Genomic DNA, 18,084 nt, shown 5'->3' with positions numbered 1-18,084 from the left:
CCTATTTCGATGATACAAATAAGAATACCATTATCCATGATTCCCCCTCCTTCTGCTCCTTTCATTTTTAATATCGAAACATTATTTTCAAAGTACCCTGTATTTTTTCTGTTTATCAAAGAAAACAAATTGAACCATTTGTACTCGATGTACCTATGTGCCATAAAGTGTATATTGTGTGCGCTCCTTTGTTCGTGTTTAGGTCACACTTATGTATGTTTGTGTGTGTGTGTCTGTGTGTCTACACTTTCGCCAGATAAAATGCCAACACTCAACTCACATTCGGTGTCGTTATGTGCGCTGTTATTTGGCGAATAATTTATTTGTGCGAGGGTTGCAACCTGATAAGTTGACATTTTTACAAATACAACACAATTCTCTTGGTGGAGGGAGAAACATAAATAAGACAGGAGCGCAGTATCACGAGGTACTACGATAGGTTTGTTGTCTAAAAAGAATAGTAATTTACGGGAATACTTAACAACACATTCCTGTACTATGTTAAATTGTTAAACCATTGTATTTAAGATGTAGACATCCATGCATTTCATACAATATAAGATTTGGATGTGCAGATCCAGTTCGTGGGATACATTTCAACAAAAGATTAACATGTTCCAAATATGGCATATGTGTTATATAAAGAAAACACAGCACTTTATATTATTTCCAATTCACTAAATATTACGAGGCAATATCCGCTTACTTCTTCCGATACTTTCACCAAAAAGATCACAGTTTTGGAGAAAAAAAAATTAAAAATTAAGGTTATATTTGTACTTCGTAAATTCCTTTACTTTCCAGCAAAACTTGGGGGTTGTATGAGCCGAGTAATAAGTAACGTCGGCATAGAGTGTGTGCTTTAGACTAACAAATCAACGCACTATGAAACCAATGGCATGTTTTTGAGGCAAAAAATCACAGGGACGAAGAAGACCTTCCAAATTCCAACATCTGCCAATTTTGTTTCGAATCAGCAAGAATGTAGATATAGCTCCCACATACAAGTACATTGATATTCAGTACGAGGTATAAGAAACAGCGTAGAAATACTTTCGACAGATTTTTTCGAAATTGGTTCAGATTTACATATAGCTCCCATATATACTTCCCTCAAAATTTTTGCACATGTTATACCAACCGTGCTATTTTTGTATAATTAAGTTGATCATACGATAAAATCTGGTTAAAATTAGAGTCTGCCACATTTGGATTATATCGATTCCTAGATAGCTGTAGCTTTCATATGTATGTCTCATGCGATTTTATATCTTAGACTTCACCAAGTCGTAAAGGCTATTTGGTACGAGAGGTCACTACAGCAAAAAATACCTCTGTTAAATTTACAGGAAATCGATTCGGGACATGATATAGTTGCCTAATATAGTTTGTTCGATTTTAAGCTGTATTGCGCATTCAATAAGGAGTATTTTGAACATTATTTACTTAGAGCAAATTCAGAATATATGCATTTAGTTGTTACTAGAAGCTCTACGTAGCATGCATAGTGATATAGGGTATCATATTGTCGGCCCAGCCTGACTTTTGTCCTTTCTTTGTCGTTAAAATAAGCAGTTGATAAGGACGGATTAAATTAATCTACTAACACGAAGACTTCGTCTTGAGCCAACCATATCGTTTATACTATGGAGGGCATATTAACTTTGTCATTTCGTTTGTCAAAGTATATATATTCTTGATCGGCGTAAAATTTTATGTCGACTTAACGATGTGCGTCTGTCTGTTGTAATCACGCTATCTTTCGAACGAATCAATATAGAAGGCTAACATTTTGCAGACATGTTTATTTTGCCAGTAGGCAGGTTAAGTTCGTAAATGGGCTATGTAGGTCCACGTTTTCATATAGCTCCCATATAACGGTACCTCCCGACATTCGGTAGTAGGCAGGTTTAGTTCGTAAATGGGCTATGTAGGTCCACGTTTTCATATAGCTCCCATATAACGGTACCTCCCGATATTCGGTCTTTTGATGATTTTAGCGATATTGTTCACTGAAATTGTTTCAAATTTGGTATTTGAAGTTCCAAAGGGATACTACTGCCTTATACAGATACCAACAGTTATCTAAATATCTATTTATATATCTATGCCAATACAAAATTTAGTACTGTTCGTATTATTATAATACTCACTTGCAACATACATAATACAAAACAAGTAAGCAAAGGATATAGTCGTGCGGGGTCGACCATATGTTAGAAGCCCCTAAAATATGTTAGAAGCCCCTTTATGTCCAAATCCATTTTGAAGATCTCGGTTTTGAAATTATATCACGGAGCACTGCCCAGATATTACCCTTAGCATTTAGACCAGGGACATTTGCCCAATATGTACGCACTCCGTCGTGATGTTAGTTGTTGTGGTCCATTTTAACTCTAATTATAAGTGGTCCATTCTACCCGCTGTCCTAAACTCTAACTTTATGCGAGATTTCGTGTCCTTTGGTTTTTATTTGTGACTTTTATAACGGCTGCAAAATCAGCAAATTTTTAGCTGTTGGTCCAATTCAACCCCTAAACATAGCGGACATCTTTGAAAACAATCTGATCCTAACCCCACCCTTGCGAAAATGTTCGTGAGGATGGGACAATAATTGCAATCTGCAATCAGCCCTAAGCTCTAGCCCCATACTAACTTCCGCTTCGACTGGTCTATAATTGCGACATGTAGAGCAACTGCAAAATCAGAAAATTTTTCAGTTTTTGGTCCATTACAATAGGCTTCTATTCTGGCTCTAGCCCCACCTCCCTTCTAAATTTCGTGAAGATCGGGCCATAATTGCGACCTGTAAAGTGATTACAAATTAGTATGGACAGACAGACTCAGATCGGCGAGATAGGAAAATCCATATGTACTTTTCGTTGTGGGAAACCAATATTTCGAGGTGTTACATAATTTTTGGCCCAATCAAACTTATAATGCCCCCACCACGTAGCGTTGTAGGGTATAATCAAAAAACCAAACTGCAAGTACTGTCTGTTCACCCAATACCAAATTGTACCCAATATAGTACTGTTTAGTAACTTTCGTGTTCTTGTAGAACAAATTTCCATATCCACAATACAAAATTTCAAACTTACTTTCCAACGTTGATTTCCAAACCAATTCAAGTTCTTAGCTCTATCCGTTCACATGTCAAAGATATACAAGTATAAAAATGGGACAAGGCAGAGCCAAAATATGGAAACCCTGTGAAAATACCTCTGTTGTGACGATATCGTAACAACATAGTTAGCAATGTTAAGCGATTTAAACCGCTTAGGCAATATGTAATTAATTGGGAAAGTCTATGGAATAGAATTTTGAAATCCTATTTTTAGGATTTTTCAAACTTTTATTTGTCCTTTTTTCTATAAATGTGGTTTTTATATAAACATGGTCCTGTCATGAGCTGTTATTCTAGATAGTATAGGCACAAACCATCTGCTCAGAATGCATTTTGTCTAGTCTTTACCATTTTAAGTCTTTGCACATGCTCGGTGACCTTAAAGTTCCAATTTCCAAAAACCCCTTTGGTGCCTCTATCCCGCACCCCATCGGTGATATTCATGCCAAATTTCAGAATTCTAGCTCATTCCGCTGGTCCAACCCTTTTAGTAAGAACTTCAAAAAAAAAAAAAAAAAAAAACGAACGTAGTCGTCATATATATATATATATATATATATATATATATATATATATATATATATATATATATATATATATATATATATATATATATATATATATATATATATATATATATATATATATATATATATATATATATATATATATATATATATATATATATATGTATATATATATATATATATATATATATATCAGACGACTACGTTCCAAGCCTGACCCTCGTGCAAAATATAAGATTCTAGCCAATTTCCTATTCGTAATTGCACCAACTTTAGTACTATTTAGTACTTTATGTGCACATTAGTATCACTTTCGAAATCTACTTACATATCTCAATCATACGCTCTGCCAGTAATAAGTACATGACCCTACTAAAATGAAATGTTAGTTGGAATAACTCATTTCCCATTGATTACAGATTATGGACCTTACTTTCTTTGGTCCTTGACAAATGTACCCTTCCCAACAACAGTGATAATAGCACGCCCCTGCCCGTAGCGATAAAACCAAATACACTTGAGAATGTCATACACACCCCTCTGTTTGTATTTGTGGTGGTGTTGGGTATTATTTATAACCCGACTAAAAAGCTATGGATGGGGGAGATGGACGGGGGTGGCTTCTGTATTCAATCAATTACACTAAATACCGCTAAATACTTTGGGTCGCAGAAAAACACATAAAACTTAATTCCAGATGGTCTACCGGACTGATTGTCTCATTAGTTGAGGGATTTATCGCTAAAATTATTTAAGACAACAAAATAAATTTGAGTAATAAATACGCTGCCGCAATAAAAGTGAAATTCAATTGTGATTACATTCGATATGGAGATAACATTATTAAATGGGGATATGATTTTTGGTTGTGAAGTAAAGACAAAGAGAAATGGCGCCCAAAATTTGATATCGGAAAGAATATGTATATGTTGAATAACAACAGCTGGTAGATTGAGATAAATAAATTTGAGAAAAATAGTTTATATGGCGAGAGCGTATTTTGGTTTTGTCCAGATCTCAATTCATGTGTTTTCAGCATCACCCATTAGCTGTGTACGTGTGTGTGTATGTATCTCCAAATAAAAGAAAACAGCTGTACAGTTTTACAGCTGATATTAGTGAGGCTGCGTATTTAAGGAGGCATAAAAATTATCTGAAGCAACAGGTTTAAGTCCTTGAAAAACAAATCTCAATGAATCATGTGTTTTCATTATGCCAGGATGTTATGAATGAACATTTACAAATGTTACCATCAAATTACAAATTACACGTGACAAAGTTGTTTATCTTAACAAGAACAGCTGTTCGTTGACAGGGTGGGAAAAATATAATTTGTATACAAACATTTATTCTCAACCTTGTCTATATAGAGTACTAGCTGGCCCGATCTGCTTTGCCGGCCCGTACTTTTTTCACTAAATACCGCTAAATACTTTGGGTCGTAGAAAAACACATAAAACTTAATTCCAGATGGTCTATCGGAATGACTGTCCCTAATGCATATTTTTAAAGCATAATAACTCACAGATCTGACTTATGTAGGCGGCAGGAATGACACCAGAGTAATTTCTAAATAGAAATAAATATTCATGGCAAAAATTATAATAGATGTTCACCTACCGTCGGTTTTAAATATTTTCAATAGCCTGATCATATTTTTCAGCCATAGGCTTTTATTTGGTTGTTAAAAACCTATATTATATATATCATTTTTCACATGGGGCTGGAAAACCACAAGTGGCTATCGTTAGGGCACTCCAGCACTTAAATGTGAATAAATCTTTTGTGTCTCGTACCATAGCTCGTTACCGTGATACTGGTAGCGTAGCCCGACGTCAAGTGAAAACAGCAACATCAGCAGAAATGGTTCGAAAAGTAAAGAAGCGACTTGGTCGAAACCCACGTCACAGTGGCCGAAAAATGGCTCGTGAGCTGAACATATCGCAATATTCCATTCGGCAAATATTGAAAAATGAGCTCGGGGTAAAGCCATTGAAATACCAAAAAGTGCAAGAACTACGGTGTAAGGCAGAAAGAAAATATACTCAAAAGCGCTAAAGAGTTGCTTCGCTTGGCCGAAAGTGGTGAACTGCCGAATTGATTTTCTCCGATGAGAAAACATTTGTTTCCAGCAGTTTGTAAAAAAAACAAAATGATCGTTTTTACTTGCCAAAGAGGTCAGCTTGAAATGTGCACCTTTAGTTGGCCACCAGATCTCAAGCGCCGGCCACGGTGATGGTGTGTGTCGCCATAACAGCCGATGGTCGCTCTCTGCTCGTATTAATCGACCGCAGCTTCAGAATAAAAGCCGAATATTATCGCGAAAATATTCTGGAGGGTGTATTATTTTGGCCGCAGACCTTGGACATTTCTACAGGACTCAACACTCATCGCTTTCAACAGGACTCAACACTCATTGCACTCAGCACGCGCCACCCAAGAATGGTTACAAAATGAGGTTTCTCGCTGTAGTTCCAGCGCACAATGGCTACAAAAATCTCCGGATACCAATCCATTGGACTATTGTGTCTGGAATATTTTGGAAAGCAAGGTAGGCATTAAAAAATACCAAAGTGTCGATCACCTCAGCGCTTCGCCGGGAATGGACCAAAATACCGCAGAGCAACATTCGGGCAGTGTGTGACGTTTTCATTGGCCGTTTGAAGGTCATAATTCGTGCCAAATCTAAACTTATTCTAAAATTTGATGCTATTTCCGACATTTTTTGCTTTCATTCAATAAAATTAAAAAAAAATGTAAAAATTATGGCGTTTGACTCTGTTGCAGTTTTTCAACAGATATTTCAAATTTGTTCAATACAATATATTTAATTTTAATACATTTTAGTATTTTTCGTACCCTTTTTGTATGAATTTCAGAAATCCAGTGCAGTGAAATCAAAAATAATTGGACTCTTCAAAATACAAGAACAGACAGATGGACTGACATGCATTAACGTACTGAATATGTGATTCTATTCTGATCGCAAAATTGAACTCATAACCATTTTCAAACTTCAACTTTTGCAACCGTTTCACACATTTTACATTGTCATTATAGAACTTTCTTTAAAGTGTTCCATTAATGTGTGGAACTTGAATCTCTCACACAGGGATAGACTCCCTTTATATCTTTTCCTCATATCCACCCCCATCCCACCTGCTCCTAGTTCATCTTAAAACCGGCAATCATTTATGAATTTTAATTCTCCATCCCTAACGGCTTACTCTCTTCACACACACACACATCATCTTTCTTTCTTATCTCTCACTTCGCATCACATTGAAGTAAATAATTCAGAATTTAGTTTTGTTCAGAAATTTATTAAATTAGAAAATCTAAGTTTAGTTTTCAAAATAAAAGCTAAATCCAACTAAAAAGAAACCAGCCCTAAACTTTTTCTCAGAACAAGAAGTAATGAAAAAATATTGACAAACTAAACGATGCTTCCATAAAATGGCCTCCGATTAGTCAACAATATTTTGAAGGTTGTTATTAACTTGCTTTAAAACAATTTTCAAAATGGCCTTAAGTGTTGATGTTTTTATATAAAAAAAAATAAAGTGTCTCTGTGAGTTGAGTTGAATTTGGGCTGGATTTCTTTAGAGAAGGCATTTTCAATCTTTCAAGTTAAAACTTTGGCTGTGGAAAGGGGGTAGTAGTGATTGAGTTTATGACGGATGGATGGATGGAGGACAGTGTTCGTTGCGAGTGTTGCCTTTGTTGTTGTTGCTAAAAAGCCTTAAACGAATTTGCTAAACCAAACAACATGTCGGGGGAGTATTTACACCTTGCCTACACCTTTCTTATTATTGTTGTTGTTGCTTTGTTTTTGTTGTTTTTAGGTGATCTTTTTCACTTTATCAGTTTTTATTATATAAATGTATTTTTAATTTAATTATTTCTTTCGCTTTTAAAAAAATGAACAACAGAATAATTTTTTAAATTTTTTCTTCTTTTTTTTGAGTTTTTTTTTCAGTTTTGTTTTTCATATATAAGTTATTTTATAATAAAATATGGTTTTCTTAAGATTTTTTTGGTTTATTTTTCTTAAAAAATATATATTAGATTTAGAAAAAAATGAAAACTAATAGCCATTGCTGTTCGTGTTGTTGTGGCAAATTAGCTTGGACTTTTTTGGATGTTGCTGAAGTCCTGTTTCAATAATTTTCAATTTCTATGTTGGTGTTTTTCTTTTGCTTTTTTGTTTGCATTTTAATTAATTTAATTAAATTATTTTTGTTTTATTAAATTATTACGAGAGAGAGTATTGATGGTTTGTTTTTATATTTTTTTTTTTGGATTTTGCTTCGAATAACATCTATGGAGAATGGTGGTAGCTACAGATTTTTAACAGATGGTCAATAAAAATTTATAGCATATCGGGTCTGTCGCACATTCTGGCAAGAAATGCTGTAGAAAGAGAAAGGAGAAAAAAGAAAAAAAATGATTAGATAACTTATACAGGCATTTTTAATTTTCAATTATTGCTGGAAAGTTATCTAGAACATATAACATGGAATATAAATATGAAGATATAAAAACGTTCCTTTTCCGAAACAGTTATATAAAATACCCATCAAATGAATGAATCCTATTTCAGCTCGCCTTTTATTTTGTCGATATAGATTCCGTGCCAGTTACTCCAATTTTTTACCCCACACAAAGTCACTTCTGTTCAACTTTATGAAGATTCCCCTAAACTTTAGAGACTCATTTCAGCTCGTCTAGGATACTCCCTTATCCCTATTACGATTCTTCTCGGATCGTTCATGACTCTAACTCTTTCCTCTCTTTTTCGGATTTCCTTAAAGTGTCAATTTGAGTCTCCCTTTTACTTAATCTTCATATACTCGTTTAAAGACTAATTTCAGTTCATCTAAAATATTCTTTACCGCTCTCAGATCGTTCATGGAGAGAACGTCTCCTTAGTTTTTCTGCTGCCTTGTCTTCAAAACTAGTTTAAAGGTTAATTTTGGCTCATTTGAAATACTCCCTCTCAGATCCTCAAGTAAGAAAACCTCTTTCAACTCGTCTATAAAGATTCTTTTTCAGACTTCCGATAAAGAATTCATCTTATTGCTCCTTTTACCTCATCCTCAATTACTCGATTAAAGACTAATTTCTGCTCGTATAAAATGCTGCCTCGTCTCTTTCAATTTGTCTATAAATATTGCTCTCAGATCGTTCATAAAGAGGACTTTTTTCAACTCATCTTTAAAGACCCCCTTTGAGACTCGTTTTAGTTGGTTTTAGTTGGTCCAAAAGGAAACCATTTTAATTGGTCCACAAATACCCCTAACAATCACCTTATAAAGACTATCTTTTGGATTTTCTGCTGAGATTAATCTATTTAAGATTCTGTCATCCCCTCTCATATATTTAAAGCTTGTCGTTTTTTGATATCGCTTGATCCTTTCAGGTACCTAAAACTCTCTTACTTTCTCTTTTTCCTTTACCTAAAGAAAATTGTTCACCATGAATTTTCCTTTTTTAAAATCGTCTTATTCTTATCTATAAAAGTTCTCTTCCTAAATTCCCTCTTTTGTTTATGAATACCCTTTAATTGTAGATATCGTTTATTACTTCTTGACATAAAAAATGAGAAAACACATAGAAAACATAGGGAGATTTGTGGATAAACATTTGATATTTCGGGATTTTTCTCAGATCAAAGGACCAAATTAATTTTCGGGTCAATTTTTATTTTGTTTTCAATTCATATACCAGCAATTTTTACCCGGAATAGCTTTCTCGCAGAAAGACAACTTACCGTTTAGTCGAAGACAACGGGATCGCTCATCAATCTTTGGACGAATTCTGTGGTGGGTGGTAGGTAGGTGTGCACATAACATTTTCGGATACGGTGGGGATATACGTCAAGGATTATTGTAATGGTTGGGGTGTGTAAAATGGTAATTGTTTTTTTTTCGTGTGGAAACGGGAGCATAAAAAACAAGTGCACACATATAAATATATGGTTACAAGACAAATAGTGCCAGGTAAATACAAGACATGATGGTGCCAGGTCACAAAAGATATCACAAATACATGAAATTACAAAAAAAGATACAAATTTTAGGAAACAAATACATTTTAAACATAATACAATATCCTTGAAAGGACAAATGAAGAAGGATAGAGACGGACAGACAGAGAGAAAAAAGAAAAAAATATTTGTTGAGAAAAAAACTTACGGGAGTATGGGATCATGCCATCATCATCTTCAGGGTCCAAACAGTCAGCGAAGAGGGTCTCGACTTGTTCATCTTCAAGATTTTCACCTGAAATTCGTTGTGGAATGGAAATGTGTTATGACATTCCATTGAGAGCTTTATAGTGACAACTTACCCAAAGAAAGGAGGGCATGTTGCAATTCAGCCAAGAGCATGGTGCCGTTTTCTTGTTTGTCGTACAATTTCAAACATTCAATGAAATCTTCGTAGCAACCTTGTTCCTTTTCCTTCTTGACTTGAGAGTAGATGGGAAGGAATTCATCGAATTTGATCATTTTCAATTTGCGTTGCTTGGTACCGCCCATCTTTTCAATCAAAGCCAAGGTGGGGTTCAAGTTGAGGGCACGAAGGGCATCACCCAAGTCGTAGGCATCGATACCATCGGGACCACCCATAACTTCGAATACGAATTCGATATCTAGAAAAAGTAAGTGAGGGAATTTATTAATACCATCTTGTTAGGAGGCACAATTAAAGGGGTATAAATTTAAATCCGTTGCTTTGAAAATAGCATTATGCAGTTTTTTTGAAAAGTATTTGAAATTTAGGTAGTTTCTATAGTTTGAAAAAAATAGTTAGTTTTCAGTGAGATTTTGCAATGAAGGCAGTTTTGAAGATTTCGAGAATGATAATGACATCTAAAATAAACTGATATGCCTTTTGCTCTGGAGATTTATATTTTATTCAAAGTTGTACTTAGTTTCATGAAAAATATCATTCAAAGAGCATTTTGAAAGAATTTTAAGTCATGAATCCTATAGGCCGGACAAATACAGACACAAGTGCTCTCTCAAGACGCTAGGAACATTTTGAAGATGGTCTAATGGAACAAACATTCTTTATGTGTACATGAATGGAATGCAATCGAATGGAATATTTCTTGCATAGAAAACCCCATGAATTCAAATCTGACTCTGGGTCAAGAAGTCCTTATCCCAGCCCTGTTTCTGAAAAACTCGAAACGAACGAATTTGAAACAATTCGAAATTGTTTGTAAAAGATGTTAGTCTTTTGTTTACCATTTTCCAAATTAGAATTTAAGAATAATAAAAAGATTTTACAAATTGCAAAAGTTTAATATTTTTCATTGTTTACAAGCATATAATTTAATTTTTTTCTAAAAATATATTTAATTGTTTTGTCATCGAATGCCATTACAATTTTCTTTTTTCGTAAATTTAAGATAACATCGAAAATTCGCATTCTTTTTTAATGACAGTGAAAAAATATATGTAAAACAAGTGTTTAATTTGAAATATATTTATCTGTTTTACCATCAAAATCCACTAGAATATTTTTTCGATTTAAGAAAAAAAAAATTTTTTTTTCGAAATTTCTCATTTTTTTAATGGCAGTGAAAAAATATTTTTGAAATACATTTTATTGCCTCCCCCATTAATTGTTTTTTTGAAATGTATGTATGCATATATTATTAATATTATTTGTATATATTTCTTCAAGTATTATGTCATATATACATACACACATTTATACATTTTTGTGTTTTTTGTTTGTGGCAAAGCTTTTAACACATATACACCCAAAAGAAATTCGAAACCTAAAATATTTAAAAAAAAACCTTCTCAACATACGCATGGATATACGTATATGCTCATTCTATTTGTTTTCTATTTGTGTGTGTGAAGATTGTATAGCTGACCGAAGCATACATTCCTGAGATCTAGTCAAACATTGAGAGTGTGTATATACATACACAAAATGAATATATCCCAAAATAGAATTGCGTTTGGCCAAAACCCACACATACACACTCGTACAAGTACGAAATGATCTTTCACAATCGTTTAAATTCGTATTTTCTTAACGTCGAGTGTTCTATATGTGCCCATGATGGTCTAAAGGCGCTTTGTATATATGTTATTCTCTATGGCGTACTGAGAGAAAACTGTATCGGATCCTCTCAATTGTTTATCATGAATTTCTTCTCTCTCGCCTTTGCTAACAAAGAGTTAATATGTGTGATTTGTTGTCATGAAATCGTTTTTTTTTTTTTTTTTTTTGGGCGAGAACTTCTGTTTTTTATACTATGTATACATAATGTGTATTGAAACTATTTCGAAAATTTCAAATACAACAACAAAAACAATTTCAAAATTTAATTTAAAAATAGCAAACGTTTCATTCGTTTCAATAAATTTATTTTACTTAAGTTGGGTAAATTCAAAATTTAATTGGCAAGCAATATGATTTTTTACAATCATTTTCTTCCTGTGTTGAAAAGTAATATTAAAAATTTATGATTAGCAAAAAGCTTTAAGAGGACAACAAACCATTATTTTGATTTGCTTATTTAGTTAACTTTTTGTAATAAAATGATAACAGCTATAGATCTTATCGCCCAATGGTTAAAACCTATAGATTATATTATCTTCATTTAATTCGAGTTATTTTTACGATTTATTTATATAATTTTCCTCACTACCAATACCAATAATTTTCCTAAATTATTTGTTTACTTATTAAAAATAAATGCAGTTATTGGTCCCCCTCAGTGTGATTTTGATAATTCTATTAATATCTATTTTATTGTTATATTCTTCGTTAGTTACTTGACCTAATTTTCTCTGTTGCTCTGACTATGACCTTGACAGTTATCGATGTTATCGAAAATAAAAACAGTGTGCATTTGTAGTTGTTGTCCTACAAATGATTTATTTTATGTATCGTTTTTATATAAAATTTATTTTTTTTTAAATGTACCCAAATTATTGTCTTCTGTATATCGATAACATTCGATAATTTAATATCATAAGAAGTATTTACTATTTTGCATAATATTCTTTGAAAATTATGAGAAACGTGTATCTGTTTCCACAAAATGCGATTTATCGAAAGTTATCGAATTGCTGAATTCAACGAAAACTGTAATTTTATTTAAACGCTTAAGAGCATGTTTCGGCTTCTCAATCCATTCGATTTCAAATGTCAATTCGTCACTTGTATGTATACATAAATCCAGTGGATATTATTTGACGTAGAAGCTATGGAATTGACATTTGAGATCGAGTGGAATTCGGAAATCTAAACCTACTTTTACACTAATACCATATCCATTTCCATTGAGTATGTGTCAAATGAGATCCCCTGGATTTAAGATTTGGCGAATTGACATTTCAAATCCATTGGAGTTAAAAGTTCTGTTCCAGAACTGCAAGAATGTAAAAGTTTTTACACTAAAACCGATTTTCCCTTTATGATATCGAACAATTGCAAAACTAGCAGATTCTTGCAGGTTCTGGAATAGAGCAAATATATGTATTGCTTATGAATAATGCCAGTTTCAAATTCATAAGAACTATACAGATATATGTGATATAAATAACTTCAATTATTTTCAATAATTCATGTTTTATCCTTTTTTAGTTATTTTCCATCTAATTGCTCTAGAGCCATGTTTATTTTCTAATCGTTATTTTCCATTAATTGAACCAAAATGTTCAAAATTAATCATAAACTGGTTCATGATTACCTCATTATCACTTGATATGCTCCAGAACTGCAAGAATGTAAAACTTTTTACTGCAATGACCGAATATGACCATATGATATCGAAAAATATTGCAAAATTAGTTGATTCTTTCAGGTTCTGCAGCTGATCAACTGTTAAGAGCATCAATGAAAACGCAGCATCAATGTAGATAACTTAGTTTCCGATTCAATAATAAAATTCATTATCGAAGCAACCGAAATTTATCGCTCTAATTTCTCTTTGTGCTGACTACGCCCACGTTACTATTATAACCTAAAAAATGAGCATCAATTTTATTTCGAAAGCTCAGTTAGCTTTTAACAATTTGAGAACTAAATTTGGATGCTTGAAAAGGTAACATTATCTTATCTCTTGGGGTGATGATTAATGCCTTATGACCTAGGATACTCAAGATATAGCAAAGGCATTGACTAATATAAAGTAAGTACACTAAGAGGTGTTAACCTGTCATGGGAAATCTAATATTTTGAAGTCTAATATTTAAAGCCAAAAAAATATTTCAAAATTAAAGTTAAAGAAATTTGTTATTTTGTGTTGTGTTTTTGATCTAATTGCTTTTTCAAAGCCCAATATGCTCCCACACATTGTGTATATGTAAACCAATCCATATTTGGTTATTGAAACTTGCATGTGAACAAAAAAAAATCACCATGGGTTATAATATTCATTCCATTTGGTTATATCACAGTTCCGATATTTTAGATTTATCTTCATTATCAGCTCATTTCTTTTTAATTTAAATATTTATTTTTAGTTATCCACTTTTAAACAGATTCTTAATGTTTGCTTGGTTTTCGTGTATTTTTTTGTAGATTTATTGAAGTTTAAAAATAAATCAGCAACTTTTTGAGGTTAGAAACGTATGACTGCATAATGACTATTTTATCAAAGCTTTTGTATATCCCCTGGATTTCCTTCAATTTTTTTATGAAAAAAACTTACTTTCTTGTTCACGCTTTGGTACATCGGCCTGCAGAAGAGGTTGGTGTTGGAATCAAGTTGGTACATTGACGGTGATGATGAAGGAGAAGAAAAAAGTAGTTATAAGTAAATTGAACATTTTAAAGATATTTTTTTCAATTTTTTTTAATTTAATTTTTTCGATTTTCAGTTTTCACAATTATTTTATTTTATACGTTTTTTCCATTTTTTTAAACTCTCTATCTGTTTTTATTTGTTCCTGTGGTATATTTTCCACAATTTCTTTTTTTTTGGTGTTTTATTTGAAAACTAGAACACTTTTTTGACACAGCCAGACACTCACCATTTTGACTGTTTGTTTGAGAAAAAGCAACTAACTCGCGGATGAGCTCGGTCTCGACTGAACACTTTTCGTCGCCAACAATTTGTAAAGGTAATTCTAAGGTGGATTCTTGGCAACAAATACAAAGGCAATAAATGCCAATATACGAAACACACACAAATACAAACACTTACACAGGCGCACAACATCAGCCATTAACTCTGTGCACCGATTTTCGAATTCCTCGGATCAGTTCGCCAAACATGCAGGAAAAACACACACTCTCATACCCATGTATGATGATTTTTCCACTAGTATATAACATGACGAAATCTCTTTTTGAAGAACCTCGCATATATTCTCTCAAACACACAAATGCATACGAAGGGAGAAGGGGGGGGGGGGAGGAATATGTCTCTTTACTTGTTAACTGTGAACACGTAATCGCAACTATATGTACCAAACATTTTGAGAGCGCGAGAGAAGAAGATCTTACTCATACGCAAAATGCCCGGCCAACACATGGACCCAACAGCATCCCAAAAATACCACAATCGATGATCATAGTTGGCCGCTCAGCATGTAGAGAAAGAATTTTCAAATTTCTGTTTCTTCATTCTATTCGCAGAAGTCTAGGAAAATAGAAAGACAGAAAATAATGCCAAGAAACAACATGGAAAGCAACCGCCTGTTGTTCGCTGATGGGGAATTGTTTAGGAGGTAATCTCCCATGGCACTTTCATTAGGTAGGGGCGGAAAGTGAGGGGATTGATAATAAAGGCTGGGTGGTTACACACACACACACACCCACACATATGTACATATGCTGGCAACACAAGTATGTACGTGGATATTTTGGGCCATCTATTCATGCCACCACCTCCACCTTGCATGAGTCGGTAGTCGCCTGTATGTCAGTCAGTCAGCCAGCCAGTCATTCAATGTTGTATTGTTGCTATTCTTATTGTTTTATTTTTGCCTTTTTGGCTTTTTTTCATTTTGCCTACTCTACTATTTGATCTATTTTTGTAGTATTCACCTCTTCATGGTTCTCTCGGTGTTATTATCATTATCATTATTGTTGCGTTTGTTGTTGTTATTGCCACTGTTCTACGTAAAATAATTTTGTGTATATTTCTTCTCTTAAAGAATTCATCGTTTTTCTCCGTTCTTTTCTTAGTTTTCGACCCAAACAGTGTTGAATATCATTCGTCTTCAACATTCATTTTGCAATACATATTTTTGTTCTTCTTTCCGCCATATTGTTTATTTGTGAAAAATTCTATAGATTTCACAGAAATTTTCAAATAATTTCAAATTTTCATGACCCTGTCTTCATAGTCGTTCGTTCATTTCGAACAGTTGAGGGATATTCATTGGTATTGTTTTTTTTGCATTTTTATTATGCGTTTGCCAAAGTTTTCAACTGAAACAAGAAGAAAAATAAAATAATGAAATGGAAAATTAGAAACACACATACATTTGTTTATATTTAGCAAAGGCTAACGGAAATATTGAAAATGTTAACTTAAGTAGTAAAATAAATTTGAATTATATCTGACATGAAATTTTATAAGAGCATTAATTCTAACCTACATTTTTTTAATGCTCAGTCAGAATATTGGTAGGTTGGAATGTTTATTTTAAGAATCATTTCATTAATTTACGGTAGCGTCTACACAAGATTATCTATTTGATTTTTCTCCGATACAAAATGTTGTGAAATCTCTATAACTCTTTTGGAACAAGGTTTTGCACTCGCAGAAAGGTGCCTGATAGTGTCCTCTTTCAGTCTACATATAGTTTTGCCTGTCAGTGTAGCCCGCTTAACACTTTTTATATATTATATATTAATTTGTCATTCTGTTTGTAACACCTCTAAATATTCGTCATAGATCCCATAAAGTATTTCTAAAAATTGGTATTGTAGTTCTTTACCGTTCCAGTGGCAGAACATTGTATATATCGGTCCACGTTTTCATATAGCCCCTATATAAGGGCAACTTCCGATATTCGGTATTTTGATAATTTTTGCCACATTTTTTCACGGGTATGTCTAAAAATGTTATTTGTTGTTTGCTATGGGTTCCAGCTTCAGTGACAGAATATTGGTTATATAGGCCCACGTTTTCGTATAGCACACATATAACGATACTTCCCGATTTTCGCCATATTTAAGCCACATTTATAATTGATTTGTGTGAAATTTGGTATTTGTACTTCATAATGAGTTCTACAACCGGTGTCAATTCACTGTCCATATTGGTCAACGGTTTGGGTTTTTGATATATAAACTGAAATTCAGTATTTTGATAATCCTAGTCACATATACCCACGAAATTATGTCAAATATCATATTTAAGACTCGCAATAGATTATAATCTTTGTAGTATAAAATTGTCTATATAGGCTCCCGTTTTGGTATGGCCCCTACAAAACGGCTCCAACCACTATATTGTTTTTTGAAAACCCTAACAGCATTCTCCTACCGATCTTAATGGAGTTTGTAGTTTTAAATGGATGTCTTTTTACTAGTATAATTTATTGAAATTACCCATGAAAACATTTATGTTTTTCCTTATCGTTCTGCCTGCATGCACATGCAGCGGTGCGGTACAGTTAGGAATTTAAACAAGTAAAAAAGCTGTAAGTTCGGCCGGGCTGAACTTTGAATACCCTCCACCATTTGGTAGAAATTTAACAATTTTCAAAAAAAAAAAACAGTGAAGAAAGTCCTAAAGTCGGGCGGGGCCGATTTTATGATACCCTACACCACTTTGCTAATTTAGTTGAGCTCCACTTATTAATTAAAAGTTTTTATGGGAGAATTCAATCATACACGCTATGATTATAATTATAATTTAAAATTCAAAGGACTAAATATGCCGAAGCATTTGTATCTTTTAAATTCGGACTAGTATTGCCCATTTGATGCAAAATTAATTTGAAATCAGATAAAGATATATATGGGAACTATATCCAAATCTGAACCGATCTCGATAAAATTTAGCAAAGGTATTTCTGAGCTGCATTTGATATATTTCCCCAAATATTGTTGTTACAGAGTGCATATTACGGCTGCGGAGGACAAAAATAACAAATCGGTTAAACAATATATTTGGGAGCTATAGCTATATCTGAACCGATTTCGATCAAATTTAGCATACTTATTTTCAGCCCTAATTTGGTTGTATGTGCAAAATTCCATACTATTCGGGGTGATATTACACGTTGGGTGCACAATAAAAGGCAAATTATCTCCAATTTCAATAGAGTTCGTCCTTGGGCCAAACAAATTTTGTTTGCAAAATTTCATCTCAATCGAATAATAAATGCGACCTGCATTTTGTTCACAAGAATACATGGACAGACGGACAGACGGACTGACATGTATAAATCAACTCAGAAAGTGATTCTATGCAGATCATCAAAAGGAACTA

At 33.3% G+C, this 18,084-nt stretch overlaps 1 protein-coding gene across 2 annotated transcripts; it reads right to left on the bottom strand.

Moving 5' to 3' along the window:
* Positions 1-7,205: 7,205 nt before the first annotated feature.
* Positions 7,206-14,792, bottom strand: LOC101897510 (myosin light chain alkali). Of its 2 annotated transcripts, XM_005183103.4 has the most exons (6): positions 14,666-14,792; positions 14,344-14,371; positions 10,006-10,308; positions 9,852-9,938; positions 9,428-9,474; positions 7,206-8,067 (listed from the first exon to the last, which is right to left on the bottom strand). In XM_005183103.4, the coding sequence occupies exons 1-5, from the start codon at positions 14,666-14,668 to the stop codon at positions 9,431-9,433; spliced, it is 465 nt and encodes a 154-aa protein (XP_005183160.2). In that variant the 5' UTR covers positions 14,669-14,792; the 3' UTR covers positions 7,206-8,067; positions 9,428-9,430. The 2 variants fall into 2 exon arrangements, with proteins under 2 accessions (XP_005183160.2, XP_005183161.2); XM_005183104.4 differs by lacking the exon at positions 9,428-9,474.
* Positions 14,793-18,084: the final 3,292 nt, after the last annotated feature.

The sequence above is a fragment of the Musca domestica genome, unplaced genomic scaffold (assembly GCF_030504385.1).
Source record: "Musca domestica strain aabys unplaced genomic scaffold, Musca_domestica.polishedcontigs.V.1.1 92, whole genome shotgun sequence".
Taxonomy (NCBI): Eukaryota; Metazoa; Arthropoda; class Insecta; order Diptera; family Muscidae; genus Musca; species Musca domestica.
The sequence above is the reverse complement of the archived record's forward strand: the minus strand, read 5'-3'. Positions and strand labels throughout refer to the sequence as shown.